General features: G+C 39.8%; 1 protein-coding gene across 2 annotated transcripts in view; it reads left to right on the forward strand.

Moving 5' to 3' along the window:
• Positions 1-10,264, forward strand: part of RASAL2 (RAS protein activator like 2) — a 404,516-nt gene extending 394,252 nt beyond the window's left edge. For both annotated transcript variants that reach the window (XM_012554510.2, XM_023728067.1), the window contains exons 15-18: positions 197-331; positions 1,965-2,167; positions 3,892-3,979; positions 9,286-10,264. In XM_012554510.2, coding sequence (XP_012409964.1) covers positions 197-331; positions 1,965-2,167; positions 3,892-3,979; positions 9,286-9,450 — 591 coding nt within the window. In that variant the 3' untranslated portion in view covers positions 9,451-10,264. The remainder of the gene's footprint in view (positions 1-196; positions 332-1,964; positions 2,168-3,891; positions 3,980-9,285) is intronic.
• Positions 10,265-16,294: the final 6,030 nt, after the last annotated feature.

The following is a 16,294-nucleotide window of genomic DNA, read 5'->3' on the forward strand; positions in this document are numbered from 1 at the left end:
GAATAATAGATATTCTCTTCCTCCATCTCTAGCCATGGGTTTAATAAAATATTACTTAGGGCTGAGAGCATTTATTAGAAAACTGATTGTAGAAACTGATGGATCACGGTTATCTCTTCCAAGAGTATCTCTCTTCATGAAACATAACCAGTGGATGAGCTGTTCTTGGAAATGCTAATGACTATTTCTGATGCAGGTTCAGTCACCTGTGGACTCTGCCACAATGTCCCCAGTAGAGAGGACAGCAGCCTGGGTTCTGAACAATGGGCAATATGAAGAGGATGTGGAAGAAACTGAGCAAAATCAAGATGAAGCCAAGCATGCTGAGAAGGTAGAAAACCCAGTCTGTCTTTTTTGACTTAATTACTCTCACAAGTGATAGGCCACTAATAGAGGTTATCTAGCTAAGAGCATGAAACTTCTCCCCACTCCCTTCAAGTACACCTCTTATGTTAACCATCATATGCATGTCTACGTATAAGGGGTCAGTAGTGTCTGTGTGAAAATATGCTGAAAATGTCCATCATGTTGGGCAGTTTGCCTATAATATTTTCTTTCCTTTTGAAATGTAGGTTGCCTTGCTTTTGAAAATACTCTGCTATTTATTTCTAGTCACTTTAGATGAATATTTAGTGTTTCCACAAACTGGTTATTAGTCTTTAACCAAGGAAGACTGGACATCCTTTCTATATCTTGGTAACAGTTTTGTCTTTTTTTTTCTTGTTTTAGATTTTAAAAAAACTTCTTACTTTATAAACAACTTTTAAAAGCACATTATCTATTCTTTGGGTTTGGTTTGGTTTTTAAAGAAAAGCTGACATGGAAAAAGCATTATCAAGCAAGAACTTTGATATCACGTATGGCTTTATTTCATTTAATTGACAACCAGACAACTAGCTTCTGCTTGCTTATTAGCATGATCTTGAACTACACTTGTTGATGCAGTCTACCTCTTAAAGCTGTTATAAAAGCTGTCATTTTTGATATTCTGGATTAACAAGTGTATTTTAGGAACATCTTGGTTAAGTAGAAGCTACCTCAATTAAAAGAGTTAATTTTATGTGAAAATAAATTGCATTTTATAAAGCACCATGCAGATTTATCATCATTATTAGTTACTGATGAATGTAGGTAGCCTGTCCACAAGAAAACTTATGCTTCTCACCTTATCTAGAAAATTTGACCACAGCAACTTCAGTATAAGAAAGGACCCTATAACCAATTGAATCATTGAATTTGTATAAAGCTACTTAGTGAGAAAATAGACATATATGTTCCAGGAAGTGGTACCAAATGAGCAGATGAGCCACAGCGTGAAAAGGGCCAAGGGCAATATTAATCAGTCCTAAAGAGCATGTAGGCCTTTGCTTAGTGCTTGTGACCTGAATATAGTTAGAGAAAAAGCAGCAATAGCCTACTCTGCCATAAAGCACTACTTAGTGTTTTAGTAGCTTAACATATTAGAAATGTTGCTTGTTCTCTAAAGGTCTGATCCTAGTAGAGAGAAGGAATGAGCCAGGATATGTCAGAGATTCTACAGTGCAGGTGATGATATAGACATCTTTCCTTTTGTAGACAACTGGCTTTAGGCTCGTTTTAAGTGATTTGTCAGGCTTCTAAGTGCTTAGACTTATTTTTTACCTGCTCCCATTTTATACCATCACAGATTGGATGTGGCTTGCAGCAGCTGGTAGTTTAATGTGGGGAGAGATACATAAATATATAGGTTGGGAATGCCAAAATCAGATTGAAAATGTAATTTTAGGAGGAAGGCAAAGCTGCATTAACACTTATGGCTGTTGATAACTTTAAAGAATGTTAGCAGCACATGGAATGGCAGTTTAAACAGCATCCAGCTATATCGCCTAGAGTTGCTTTTGTAAAAAAGTAAATCACTAATTTCTGAAACCAATAAAAACTCCGATTTTTCTTTCCTTCTCTTTGGCGCCTCTTCTCTGCTTTAGTATGAACAGGAAATTTCTAAACTGAAGGAGCGCCTGAGAGTATCCAGCCGGCGGCTGGAGGAGTATGAACGCCGGTTGCTGGTGCAGGAACAGCAGATGCAGAAGCTGCTGCTGGAATACAAGGCCCGGCTGGAGGACAGCGAGGAGCGGCTGCGTAGGCAGCAGGAAGAGAAGGACAGCCAGATGAAAAGCATCATCAGCAGGTTAGAGGATCACCTGGTGGTGGTTGTGGGCTAGCGGGGGTACCGAGAGGTAGGGAGATGATCAAAAGAATCTAAGAGGAATGGCAGCAAAAGCCATTTTCAACCCTGTCTGTACTCTGTGGTACTCAGTACATATGTGATGCCTGACTATATTTCTTAAAGATCTCCTAAATATGAGGCCTTAGTACACTCCCTGTGAAGCAGAGGCATTCTGGTTATCTTTAATCCTAACCATTAGAAAATATAAAACCCTAGTGACTCACTTGAGATGTCTTAGAGGAGAGCTGGGTTTTAAAAATCTATGTATTCAGCATCTAAGATTTTAACTTAATTTTTCACAAACAGAGTCCAGAAACATGGAAAGGAGTTTCACTGGATATATTCAGGGCTAGAGAACCAAGAGAATGTGCCACAGATGCCAAAGGAGAATTTTTAAAAAGTTACCATTGAGTTGACTTTGACTCCTGGCGACCCAGTGCGTGTGAGAATAGAACTGTGCTCCACAGGGTTTTCAAGGCTGTGACCTTTCTGAAGCACATCACCAAGCCCTTCTTCCAAGGCACCTCTGGGTGGATTCAAACTGCCAACCTTTTGGTTAGTAGTCAAGCACTTGACTGCTTGACCCAGAAACTCCTAAGGGAGATTGAAGGAGGGGTCAATTTTAGCAAACGCTTGTATAGCTCCTTACTATGGGCCAGGCACTTTTCTAAGCACTTTAAAAATAATAATTTGTTTAATCTTCATTACAATCCCTGAGGTAGCCATTATTCTTCTTCTCATTTTACAAACAAGGAAACAGGCATACGCTCATGAAGTCACTTGCCCAAGGTCATAGTTAGTGGTGGAGTCAGGATTTGCATCCAGGCAATCACTCCAGAGTCCATGCTCATAACCACTATGCTTCAATATTGTCACATGCGGTGGACACGTCAAGTAAACTGCGGTCAGAAAAGGCTTAATGTTTTAGTAGTATAGAGGTCACTGGCAGTCTTACTAAGGAGCTCTGGTGGTACAGTGGTTGAGCGCTCAGCTGCTAACCAAACGGTTGATGGTTCAAACCCACCAGCTACTCCCGTGAGAAAGATGTAGCAATCTGCTTCCGTAAAGATTTACAGCCTTGGAAACCCTATGGGACAGTTCTACTCTGTCCTATAGCGTCACTATAAGTCGGAATCGACTCGATGGCAATGAGTTTGGTTTGAGTTTGGCAGTCTTACTGAAAGCAGTTTCAACAGAGTGATGGGGCTAAACATCAGTGGTAAGATGTGAATGGTAGATGAGAAAAAAACTAGACCTAGTAAATCTAGGCTACTCTTTGAGGAAACTTGACTGTGGATGGAAAGAACAAGATAGGACAGCGGACAGCAGTTACAGGGAAATTTGGGATTAAGAAGGATTTTTTGTTGTTGTTGGTTGGTTTGATATTTTAAGATGAATTCAGTTATGCTGAGGGGGTGGTGTGGTAGAGGTAGTAGAAGAAATGATTAAGAGAAAACCGCTCCAGAGAAGATGAACATGCATGGGATCCAGTTACAGATAGAGAAATCAACCTTGGATACATGTTCTTCCAAAGGGGGAAAGAAGAAAGAAAAGATGGTTGCAGATGCAAATAGATTAGAAGGGAGAGAAAATATTGAGCTATTCTGAGTTTTGAGTTACTTGTTCTTTATGTTAGCTAGCCCTCACTTTGAAGATGTGGATGTCTCCTTCCTCCCTTATTCTAGGCTAATGGCTGTAGAAGAGGAATTGAAGAAGGATCATGCTGAGATGCAAGCAGTTATTGATGCAAAGCAGAAAATCATTGATGCACAGGTAAGCAGGCTCTGAATCTAGTAGAAGGCACTTGTTCATAGTAATTGTTATTTCCTGACTTCCCATTCTTTGCAAATGCCAAGGCAGATACTGGAAAATGGGTCCCTGAAAAGTTCTTGACATATTACCTTTTTAAGATTGAAAGAGCTTCTGTGTGACCTTCTTTACTTTTCCTTTCTCTCACTGGTGACAAGTCTATTAACACAGCAAAGTGTTAGCGTGCTTAGTGCAGTTGCTTGACATATCTCAGCCTAGTGCATGATGGGGTTTACTTATTTCCTTGTGGAAAGGAGGGCGTTCTCTGAGGGGGTAATTGTGAAAAGTACACTGCATGTGTCTGGCTTGTGACCTCCACTGACCATTGCTTGGCTGTGATGTTCACGGTCTTGTCAGTCACGTCCACTGTGCCATCAACCTCTAGCCCCAAACAGTAGCAGAACTACAGGGGAAAGACAGAGTGGTAGAAGGTACCTTTCCTTTTATTCCTTTTGGTTCAGGGTTTGGCATTGCTGCTTGGAATTTGTTGGTGCTGCGCTTAGAGAGCCTCTTTTGATAAAACTTTAAAAAAGAAAAGGTTGATGAAATCAGAACCTAGACCTCTGCTCACTGTAGCTTATGCCTGTGAAACCAATGTCGGGGGCGATGGCTGCCAAGAGTATCTCACAGGGGCACTTCAAAATCCAGGAGGTGGGAAATCTTTGTAACTCCTTTTCATTTTATCAGTGTAAAATATGGTTGTATTTCTTGGAGTGAAACAAATAACAAAAGGAATGTAGTTTTGATAGTGGCTAGTCTAGCCACTCAGTGTCCCTGAGAACAACCCAGCCAGGTTTGCATTTCTCACCCTTAAATACCACATCGTGTCCCTAATCCATGAAATAAAAATGGGAGCAAGGTCTTTATACATAGATGTTATGCTCCCTTCTCTGCATATCAGTCAGCAGTCAGGGTATGCTATAGCTCCGCATGTTCTTAAACGTGCACTTAACACCTCCAGTCTAGTTTCTGTACAGGGTCACTGTGGGATGGGGTTATTTTTCAAGGGAATTGGGAGTGAGGCTGAAAGCATAGCCATGGGGAGAATGCTCCATGGGCCTCATGCTCCTCCTTCAGACACACTGGACTTGGAGTTGGGTATGGGTTGTGATGCTGTCACAATGGTTACTGGAATATTGTAGAATTCTCTAGTTTATGGATATTTTGACCTCCTAATAAATCAGAAGAAAGGTCTGCCATAATTAACTTACTTGATCCTTTTTTTAACCTTTCTAGGTGTCCTTGAGGTAGATGTGGGAAGATAGCAGAGACAAGGACATCTCTCTATATATACTATAAAATTTCATCTCACAGGCTTAAGAGAAAAACAGCCTGGATAAAGAAGGCAGTTTAGTCCGGAAACCTAGTGTTGCTAAGTTTTTACTTTGGGGTTTTCAATATGACACTATAAAGCAGGGAGAGTTCTACTAATAGCCACATCTGGACTAATGAGATAAAACAGTTTTAATAATTTCAGCTAGTTTAAAGACTGTGTCAGTCTGAAGCAGAGGGAGCGTGGCTGTGTCCCAGACATGGCTCTGTGAACAGGAGTTCCCTTTTCTGTTGGCTGTCAGGACAGCCTCATTGTTAGTTTCTGAATATTTGTATTCCTTCTACCCCCTGTTTTGAGGTCTAAAGCAAGGTGACTGGGTATGAAGCATGTGTCATAGGTGTAGAAGGCGAATGCCAGGGAGGGAATCTTATTTATCAGGGCTTAAAAGCTCTGGAAATAAAGGACCTTCTCTCAGTTGACCACAAGGGTATCGTGGTGTAGAGATGAGAGAAATGTTTATTAAAACAGCAGTCAGTGCCAGATTTCTTGTCTGGCTAAACTAGATAATATTTGGGGTCCATACCTCAAGGCAGTGGTTCTCCAATGGTTTGGTTCCATGCACTGTTTTGGTGGAAGCAAAGGCACCTTTCATAGATCAGTAGCCAGCTGCTCCTACTGACAGCTTGACAACAACCTTTCTCAACTAGTGGATCAGATCACACTGGACTTTGTTCAATATAAATTACTATTCAAACATAGGTATTACTGCATAATAAATTATTCTACCAGAGACCCACTGTGGACCCCTAAAGAATTTTGTAGACTCTATTAGACCACATTTTGAAAACCAGTGCACCACGTACCATGCAAATCATAAGACTGAAAATATGAACAAATTATCATCTCCTTGTAAAGAGGGTTTCCCAGTTCCAGCTGTTAGCTTATTGATACATTGATGTCTTCTTATAGCAAAAGATTTGGGCCAACTTTTGGCATCTTTTGTAATGAATGACTTTTTAATATCAGATCCTTTCCTTTGTAAGGATAAATCTTATCTCTTAAATGTCTGGTGGAGCCTCTTCCATCATTTAATAGAATGAAGACATGTTTGGGGTGAATGCTTCCCAGTGAGGTAACTTGTATTTTTATGACACTGGTAGTAAAAAAAAAAAAGAAAAAAATTCTGAAAGGACCTGGGCCCAACATTTCCCAAAATTGAAGGCCAAGTACCCAGTGAACTGGTTTTCATCTCAGCAGCCCTGTCCCAAGGAAAGGCTTGTCCCTGAGTGCAGCCTCTCCCTGTCCTTGAGTCAGTTCATGCTACAAGGCTTGGGTCAGCTGTTTCCTAACTGGAACTGCAAAAGGATGAGCACTCCATCAGTGACCCTCCACCTGATGTAAGTTCCATTAGGAGTGGCAGGACCACCTGTCCCAGACCTTGTAGCATGGACATGGGGAGGAGGGCACTGAGGAACCTTTATTTTTTTTTAAATATCAGACCAGGCAATGTGTCACCTCTCACCCCCTCAAACCCCTAGCGTGAGTGGACACTGTGACTCCCAGGATCTCTCCATGGGACTCAGATGGAGAACAGAGAAGGGCTTCCTCCTATGAGAAGCAAAGCAGCTGCCTAGTTACTGTTGCAAGTGATATCTCCGCTGTGTTAAATTACAGGTCATAAATGGAGATGAGATTATTCAAACAGGCAAGTAAACCCTGTCCGTTCTCTAGCTGAGCAGTTGCCAGCCCTGGCCCAGTGCACTGGCCTCCTACACATTCCAGCTCCTGCCACTCCCACACTGGAAATTCTTCGTATCAGGAATGGACTAGATCGCTCTTCTTTCCAATCCAGAATGGAAATGTCAGAGCATCGTTTGCCAACTGAATCTTTCAAATATTCCTGTTTGATTTTTTTATTATAACTATTATTTTACTTTTTGTTTTATTTTGTGGACTTGGCAACAGGGGGAATTACACGGGGAGTTTCTCCACTTGGAAACTTTCAGCTGTTTATAATGGGTTGCTTGAATTGAATTGTTACCTTTGTAGGCAATAAATACTTACAATCATTCTTGGCCTTCTTTTTGGCCTTTTAAGAATCAAATAATTTTTCATGAATGCCTAGTTTTTTATGGATGAGCCCTGCAGAATCCTATTTTCCTCAGTATTAGGGCCTTAAACTTATCCTAATACTGAAATAATTTTTCTCTTTTAATCATTTTAAGAAATCACCCATTATTCTGTTTACAGATGATTCCTAATCATGAAGGGGGCTCATATCTTTTGTTTTTTGGTGGCCACTGGCCAATCCTTACCTACTGGCTTGTAAAAGATCTATACTTGTTATCACAGTAAACTCTATTGACTATCTTTTTTTTTTTAATATTATATATATATATATATAAAGCCTTATGGGTCTTTCTGTGAGTTTTGCCTATCCTTAAAACTCACTTGTGTGCAGAAAGTAGAAAGCATCTTCTTAGATTAGATTAGTGAGTAGTTAATAATGCAGACTTTGTGTATCTTGCTACCTGAGTTCTCCATGAGGGAAAGGAAGAATTTTTTAATAGTGATGACAAGTGTGAACTAGTGTTTTGGGTTATTTTTCCCCCCATACTTTTGAAACTATGACCACTAGCACTCTGCCATTCCCCATTCCCCAAGTAGGAGATTAAAGGGAAGCATTAGCATTGTTGTTGTTGTTTTATATGGTTTTACATAAATATTCTCCTCAGGGCAGTGGTCTTCTCTCTGCATCCCTGTCAGCATGTTCCGCACTAGAGCTGTGCTATACAATGTAATATAGCTACTACATAAATAGCAACAAGCATCATCAAGCCCTGAGCCCTCACACCTCCTCTCTGACTCACAACTAAGCTTTACCATGCTTGTTCTTGGGGAAATTCAAAGACTCCCAGGGAGGGAACACTCCTTTTGGCTTTGGGGTTGTTCTTCGTGTATTCTTTTCTTTATAATTTCATTGGCCTAGGTAAAGACTGCCTTTTTTAGGGTTAACTTGTTTCCTGAAAAATGTAGACTTCATGTTGGACGGATTTGGAAAAGATCTGCCTAGCTGGTGAAGCTAAGATTAGGGTGTCTCTCTAATCTTTAGATGGTCCTATTTCTCTTTGAACTGCCTTTTTTTTCTTTTTTGCCCTTTTCCCCTCTTTGATCTTTTTGTATATTCAACAGTCCTTTGTTCCAAAGTAATATAACCCTAAAGCAATTTTTTTTTCCAGAGATTTAAAAGCAAAATGTAAGCAATCTCCTTACTGGGTAGCTTTCCTGGAGTACCTCTGAGCTGGAATGGGTCTAGGAGCCTCGTGTTCTCTGTTTGTTTTCATGTGTTAATGTTTATGGCGTCCCCCTCCAACTACATCTCCCTTCCCATATTCAAATAACTACCTGGGCTGAGCTTTTGGCTGCTTTTTTCCCCTCTTGCTGTTGCATCCTCACTTTGTTGGTGACTATAAACTGCCACCATGTATGGTTTTAATTTTTAGCACAATGTGAATTCTTTCCGAATGTGACTGATGTGTCCTCTTTGGGGGCTCAGAACCCATACAGATCACGTGCACTTTCACCTCTGTGAAATGAAACCTCTGGTGCTTCTTTCTTTGCCACCTAATTTCCATGTTTCAATTTTGGCCAAAAGCCCTTTGTACAGTAAGGCAGCTTGACACTCTGTTGCACAGACTGAAGTAACATGTAGTGTCATTTTTACATGACATCGTAATATCCCAAGGGATCGTTAATAACAAGTCCTGCTCTGCTGAAAGGAAAAGAGAGAAAATACATGGAGACCCCTTGGACCCTAGGGAAACTGAAGCTGACTTGTGTGCAGAAAGAGGCAGAGACGTTCCATTTGTCTGGGAACATCATGCATACTGCTATCCAATAAAAAGCATTGAAACAATTGTTCAAAAAAAAAGAAAGGATGTTGTGGTGTGGATTTACTGCATGTAGCCTGAATAATGCCATGATTGCTCTGTTGTAGGAAAAACGGATCGTGTCCCTGGATTCAGCCAACACCAGACTGATGAGCGCGCTGACCCAAGTGAAGGAGCGGTACAGCATGCAGGTCCGCAATGGCATCTCTCCCACCAACCCCACCAAGCTTTCCATCACGGAGAATGGTGAATTCAAAAACAGCAGCTGCTGACAGGCTTCATGAATAGACAGACTGCAGAAGGAGACTGAAGGAAATTTACCCGCTCTCCTCTCCCCAGCCCTTTACCCTGCCCCTCCAGGTTTACAGAATGTCGCTACTTCAAATTGGCAATGTGAAGAGAAACTCTTGACTGAAGAAAGGAACCTTGTCTTTCAGGGCATAAGGCTAAGACTCTGAGGTCAACTCTTTCCCTCCGTGTCTCTTTGTACATAGAGAACTTAGTTCTGGGCCATGTACAGAAAATACCACTGTAATATACCAAAAGGAAGTTAATAATGTAGATGACCTTTTTAATTATTGCTATTTTTATTATTGTTTTCCTCTTGTTGAAAGCACTGCAGTTGTTAAGAGGAGGAAACATAGGAACTATGTGTGTGTGAAGAATGAGCCTATGGGTTCAGTAGCTGGAGACCAAGTGTCTAACTGATAGAAGCACATGGAGTGCAATAGGACATTGTCAGAATGAACTTTCAGGGATTCATCTGCCAGTTTAAAAACCCCACTCTGGCCCCTTGTCTTTCAGAAAACAGGCAAATCCCAAGATCCAAAAAAAACAATAATTTATCCCACTGATCAACCAAGACTGGTTCTGGTCGGACAGCTAATCTGATTTGGGGACTCACTTTTAGAGGACACAGCTAAGAGCTGTTTCATCAAAACTAGACTTTAGGAGTGATTTCTGTTGAACTCCTGTCAGTATGTTTATTTCCTTCTGTCTATGGCAGATTGGAATTTTCCATTTTAGATAGGGGACTTTTTTTTTTAACCCCAGTTGTAATAAAGAGTGTTCGTTTTCCTCTTTAGAGTTTACAAAACTATAAATATTTGTGTCTCTACTTACCATCTTCATCTTCACACATCCACTGCCCTTTCCTCTCCCATGGTGGGAGCATCATCGCCAACAGGGTTTACTCTCTCCTGGAGAGGTTATTCAAATGTGCTATCCATAAGCCACCCAAAATAAACCCCCTTTCTTCCTCACAGAAAAGGGCTAACCACACCATAGCAGGAATCTCTGACTACTTCCTAATCTAAAAAAGCATTTCCTATTTGTAAGTTATAAGTTTTGTTTGGGATAAATATTTTATCCATTGTTCTTGCAAATCTATGGTCAGGATATTTTTACCTAGATCTTTTAAATTATTTTTCCTCTTATTCTCTCAGTAAAATTTGGAAAAGAAATCCAAATCTGAAGCATCACTCTTAAAAGTGATGATTACTCTTATAAAAAAGGAAATCTGGAAGTGTGAGGATGGCAAATTCCAGTTGTTATTCCCAGGAAGAATGATTAGTTCATACTCTTAGTACATTTGACTAGAATGACCCAGTTTCAAATTTGTCATCCATGACTTTATTGTGGGACATGTTATAGGACAGAAAAGGTCATAGAGACTAATTTATTTCCTTTTTTCCAGAGGTGTGAAATGTCATCTTGAGTGCAACCTTGAATATCGGAAATATGGAATGTTACATGTTAAACAGACATTATATATACAGATAGATATATACACACATATATATTCACACATATGTACATATAACTGCACAGTTAGGAAAAGTTCATGCCTTCTATGCTGTCAGATGTAATGTTAAAAGGATTTTGAATCTCTTTAAGCAAGGTCTAAGCAGTTGTTTTACATTGAGAAAGCAATGTTTCTCATTAACTTGATGTTTATTTTAAATTATAAAATTTAAGGAAATACAGAAAAAAGGAAAAAGGGGATGGGGGGAGACCTAAGAGAGATGTATGCATGAAGTGACATGGAATGAGTGTTTCTGCATAACAGAATATTGTTAAGGGAACAAGAGAACATTTAGAGCGCCCTCTCTCTAGTGAAGCCCAGACTAGACCCCAAGCCTTGGTTCTCACTGGGCCCCAGGCTTGCATTCTGCCCTCTTGAGCACTGCTCTCTCTCAGGTGGATCCTTGTGGTGGACCGTGCATTTCAGCACCCTCACCATGGCCCCCCACCCCACAGCCTTTTTAAAAAATTTCCTTCATAATAGCCCCTGTTTGTACCAGACGATGATCTAAAACAGGAGCTTCTCACTGAGCTAATCTGCTCTGCAGACTTCATGCCCACTTGCGTGTTTTCTTGACCCTTAGTAGTTATTTTACAAATTCTTCTCTCTCCCCTCCAAGCTGAGGGCACAGTATGGTCAAAATCACTTATTTTAATAGGAAAAATAGTTACCAATTCTGAAGCAGTGCCCCTTGTTGGAGGAGGGAGGAATATAAACATAGGCTGTTCTTCCTTGTGGTTCTCCTCGGCTCTAGCCATGTTTAATTCATTCTTTGTAAAAAGCCTTCAAGTATGGCTCAGAAAACCTGGTAAAAGAATCATCAGTTTCAATGGCCTTAAGTATGTAACGTGAGTGATCTCTTGCATTGAGGTTTGGAAGCTCTCAAATGTTAGTAATGGATTACAGAGGGCTGATAAGATTACCTATAAGGGGGGAAAGAAGGGACAAAAAAATTATTTTTGATCGATGCAGTATATCTTGTTAGCATAGTGGAAGCTCGCTAGAGGGTTGTCTGCATTGGACGATTAAATGCCCGAAACTTTTGGCTAGATTATGCAGCCATCTATTATCAGGTTATCTTGAATGAAAAGAGTAGGGTAAAAAAAATGGAAGCAAGCTAAAAGTTCAGAGTTGTTGTCAGATGTTAAATTTTAGATTGTACTTTGAGCCTACTGCTATCCAAGTCTTTTTCTGAGTATTTCTTTAGAGAATGCTGCAATCTATAGAACTTATTCTGAAAGATTTTTTTTTTTTTTTTTAACGGAGGAAAGCAGCAACAGCTGATAATGAAAATTTTTATGGAGGTGTCGCTTCAGTGCAAATAGGTACATACCTCTGTTTTGCTGGGAGGAGGTTCATGGCTGAAGAGAGATGGGTGGATTAAGCTAGCTGAGTGTTGCACTCCCTGTTTCACCCCACATATCACCACCTTGTGGGGTGCAGGATAGGGCAGGGTTGAATGAAATTTAGAATTCAGGTGAAATGCTCACAAAGTGCTTGCCTGGCTGACCACCAGATTTGGCTGTTGCCAAGAACAGCTAAATATAGGTAGGATTCAGGAGAAGAGTTTCATATTCCCCTTTTATGTCACTGGAGCAATAAGCTTTCTTGGGCCTAAACAGCAAAAAGAGTTCCATCAGGTCATCATATTCCCTGAGTGTCTGCAATAAAAGCCATGACAGAGGGGAGATGATAACAAGGTAACTATAATGGACATTTGAGCACTTAACTGCGTTCCAGGCACTATGACCAAGGTACTACTGGGGTGAGGTAATCACGCTGCTATAGCTTTTTGCTTTTTTCACTTGATAGGGTGTTGGTCAGAATTCACTTTCTGAGTGGTTTACATCTACCTTTCCCTATGATGGTGTTAGACTGTGCTGCTTACAGTGAAAAAAAGATTTCCTGTCTCAGACTACTGTCCATTTCTATAAGCATTAACTGTCTGCCCTCGAGAATTAGCTTGACTTCAGAAGTAAAGCTTTTCAGATCTCAGTCTACCCCCAGCCTTTGTTAATAGATCTGTGGTTCTTGTAGACCCCTGGCTTTCACTCTGTCTTCAGAGGTACACTGGGTTGGGATCAGAGGTCGTCTTTGAAAGTCCTAGAGCAAGACAACTGCCATCAAGTGAGTTTGCACTGGTATTTGTTTTGCCTTCCATCTAGGTTTAGTTGTCATTCTCTCCAGTTTGGAGTTCTTGAAAAGGCTGGCTGTGGGACTGAGCTTGGGGAAGGAACCCTCTTCAGGGTCGCTTCAGTCCCAGGAGTCTCCCACACTGTGACCCTGGCCCAAGGCCTGATACCAGACTAGACTTGTCGCTGGGCCAGAGTCCATGCTGCAGCTTCACTGCATTTCTCAGCTACACCTTGGGAGGCTACCTTCTCCTACAGATTGTGGAAAGCCGAAAGACGTTCTTCACCATTCCCTTGCATTTTTCAAGTGTAGTAATGAAATCCTCTGCTTGCCCCAGCAGAAAATACAGTAGTTGCCTTCCCAGCCCCTAACTGGGGCCAATAATTTGGAATACATTTTTTTTTAATCAATTTATCAATTTAGAGGACCTATTTTACTAGTTTTTTAGAAGCAAGAAATGTTGGAGTGTTGAATTTTTAAATCAAACCTCTTTTCTTGTTTGAATGATTGTTATTAGTTCTAGAGGCACTGACTTGTTGTGCTGACCTAGCTATGAATGCTCTTGAGTTTAGGAAGGACAAAAGTGATGAAATTTGCATGAGATAGAATAAATATCTCATGAGCAGTGAAAGAACCTGAGGAAGATACATGATCCAAAAAGGGACTAATGCATCGCAGCCTTCTCAGTAGCCCAGAGGTTCAAAGGAAACAGAAGAGGATTTATATCCCTTGCCTGCCCTTAAAATACACAGATACATGGAATAGCAGTTTCTGTAGACAACACATGCTCTGCCGACACACACACACACACACACACACACACACACACACACACACACACAGTTACTAAGGCTTCCCTTTTCTGAATGTTAATCTATTTTATAGAGCAGTGATTCCCAGACATTAAGTCTGTAAGACTTTATGACACTCATTCTTTCCTCTTAAAAAATTATGTGTTATATGTATATATAAGTCACTTGAAATTTATTTCGCTTGACATTGTCCCTAGTAACTTCGATATTGTTCATTGATGCCATGGGGAGTCATAGAAAGAAAGGGGAATATCACTGATCTAAGAATAGGATCCAGAAGGAGCTGGCTTTGTTACTGATCAGTTAATCCTCAGGTGTTCGAGTAACCAACCCAACAAGACTTTGGCAAGTGCAGGGAACCACCCAAGAAAAGGCAAGTGGTAGTTTTTACTCATATTTCAGCATGCATTTTAACTCCCTTCTCAGTTCTTATTTTTCATTGAAATGCCTTCATTTTTCTCTAGGAAATGTTTTAGTTTTGGGACTTAAAATGAGATTTCTCTGTTGTTGCAGAGAGATCTCCACAAAAGCTGTGTTTTAGGGGTCTCTGTCACCTTTGTGTGGGTGCAAATGTTTATGTACAAATCTCATATTTATGTCATTTCTAAACCCCCAAGGGAAAAATTTCCATTCCCCATTCACCAAAAGGTTAAATACTAATTAACTCAAACCACTATCTTGCAGAAAAGTTAAAATAAATAGTAAAGGTTACATCTTGACTGGTGCTTAGACATTTCTTAGTTATATGATAATAAACTCAAGTACACAGCAGCAGCACATTCACCTGAGTCACACTTGTGAGGAATTTACCTTCTAAAATTTGACTTTTTTGTTCTTATTTTTCATCTCCAGGGCCTTAATAAGAGTGTGTTAATGCACATGACTGTTTTACAATGATAGCTCTAAATAATTTATTTTTCATTTCAAGAAAGAGAAATACACCTGAGAAAAACTAAACCCAAGATTCTATTTTATTTTTAAAGCCATATTTTTGTGCTGGTAGCACTTAGATTGTTCCATATGTGAGATCCATATCTGCATTTCATTACCTGGGTTTGTTCTAAAGAAGATTTATTTTTGTTCTGTGAATAATTTTTGACAGTTCTTGTACATGCACAGATATAGATACGTTTGAGGTCTTTTACTGATATTCCTACAAAGAATACAAATAAACTTTAAACATTTCAGAGTAAACTTGCTACTGTACTTGAAATATTACTACCTTACTTCTAGCATGTGTGTGGGTATTTACAACACTTGGAGAAAAACAAAGAAAATACATGTAGAAATATCATTCTGAAGGTATATTTTAACATTAAGAACAATGTGTCTTAGAATTTCCCAACTTACAGGTAAAAAATAAATAAATGACAAATAACTAGCATTTACATATAGTGTATTATGCTAACACCTTAGCCTCATACTGGAGAGTTTTAAATCTCTTAATAGCTTGTGGCTGGCAAAGAAAGTCTCCTCCAGTTTATTTGGAATTGTAGCCCCACTTAACTTCCTCTACCACTACCGTCTTCTCTAATGCCTGAGATGGATAGAAAGAAAGTTAACGTTGCTGATAGCAGGTTGGGTTTGTTTCCAAGATTTTGATTGTTTGATTCTGATTTTTTGTTCCTGTTGTCTGTCATTCTCAAGGTTATTGTTATATATGAGGTATTGTTAAATACCTCATCATCTCCTGCTTTCCTGTTTCCTTCTAGAAAATCCAGGGATGGAGGTTGCATATGTAGTTTTCTCCTGTGCTAGTTTAAGGTCTGAAATGTAGCCATTTGGCTTTTTTTTTTTTTTTTAGCATATCTGGAGTTATTTCTAATTCTTTTATACTAGGAATTCAAAAACTAAAATTCACTCAAAATCCAGGGACAATTGTGTGACACGGAAGCTCCCAATCAGCAGACTTGTGCTTTTTGTTCACTTCAAAGCTGACCCATTTCAATCTGAATTGCTCATGACCTAATTGAAGCTTTAAGACTTCTTGAATCTGAAACATCAAAAAAAGAGAAACTTTGATGCTATTTGTGATCTCCTAGTTATCTTAGCCCTAAACTGTCCACCCCTCTAATAATCTATACCCTTTACTTTTTTAGCTTTCCTCTAGCTGCCTGCCTTACCTTACGTCATTAGCATCTTCACCAATAGGCATCACTCACACCTGGTACCAATTTTGTTAGATTAAAAAATGGCAAAGGAGACTGAAACAAATGACTAAATCAGTGGTTCTCAATCTTGACTGTTCATCTGAATCACTAGGGAGCTTAAAAAAAAAAAAAGTAGGGATGCCTCCCACGCTTCACCCCTGAACAATTAAATAAAATTTCTCTAAGGATTGAGGCTGGGCTTTTTTTTTTTTTTTTT

This window comes from Trichechus manatus, unplaced genomic scaffold, assembly GCF_000243295.1.
Source record: "Trichechus manatus latirostris isolate Lorelei unplaced genomic scaffold, TriManLat1.0 scaffold00021, whole genome shotgun sequence".
Lineage (NCBI taxonomy): Eukaryota > Metazoa > Chordata > Mammalia > Sirenia > Trichechidae > Trichechus > Trichechus manatus.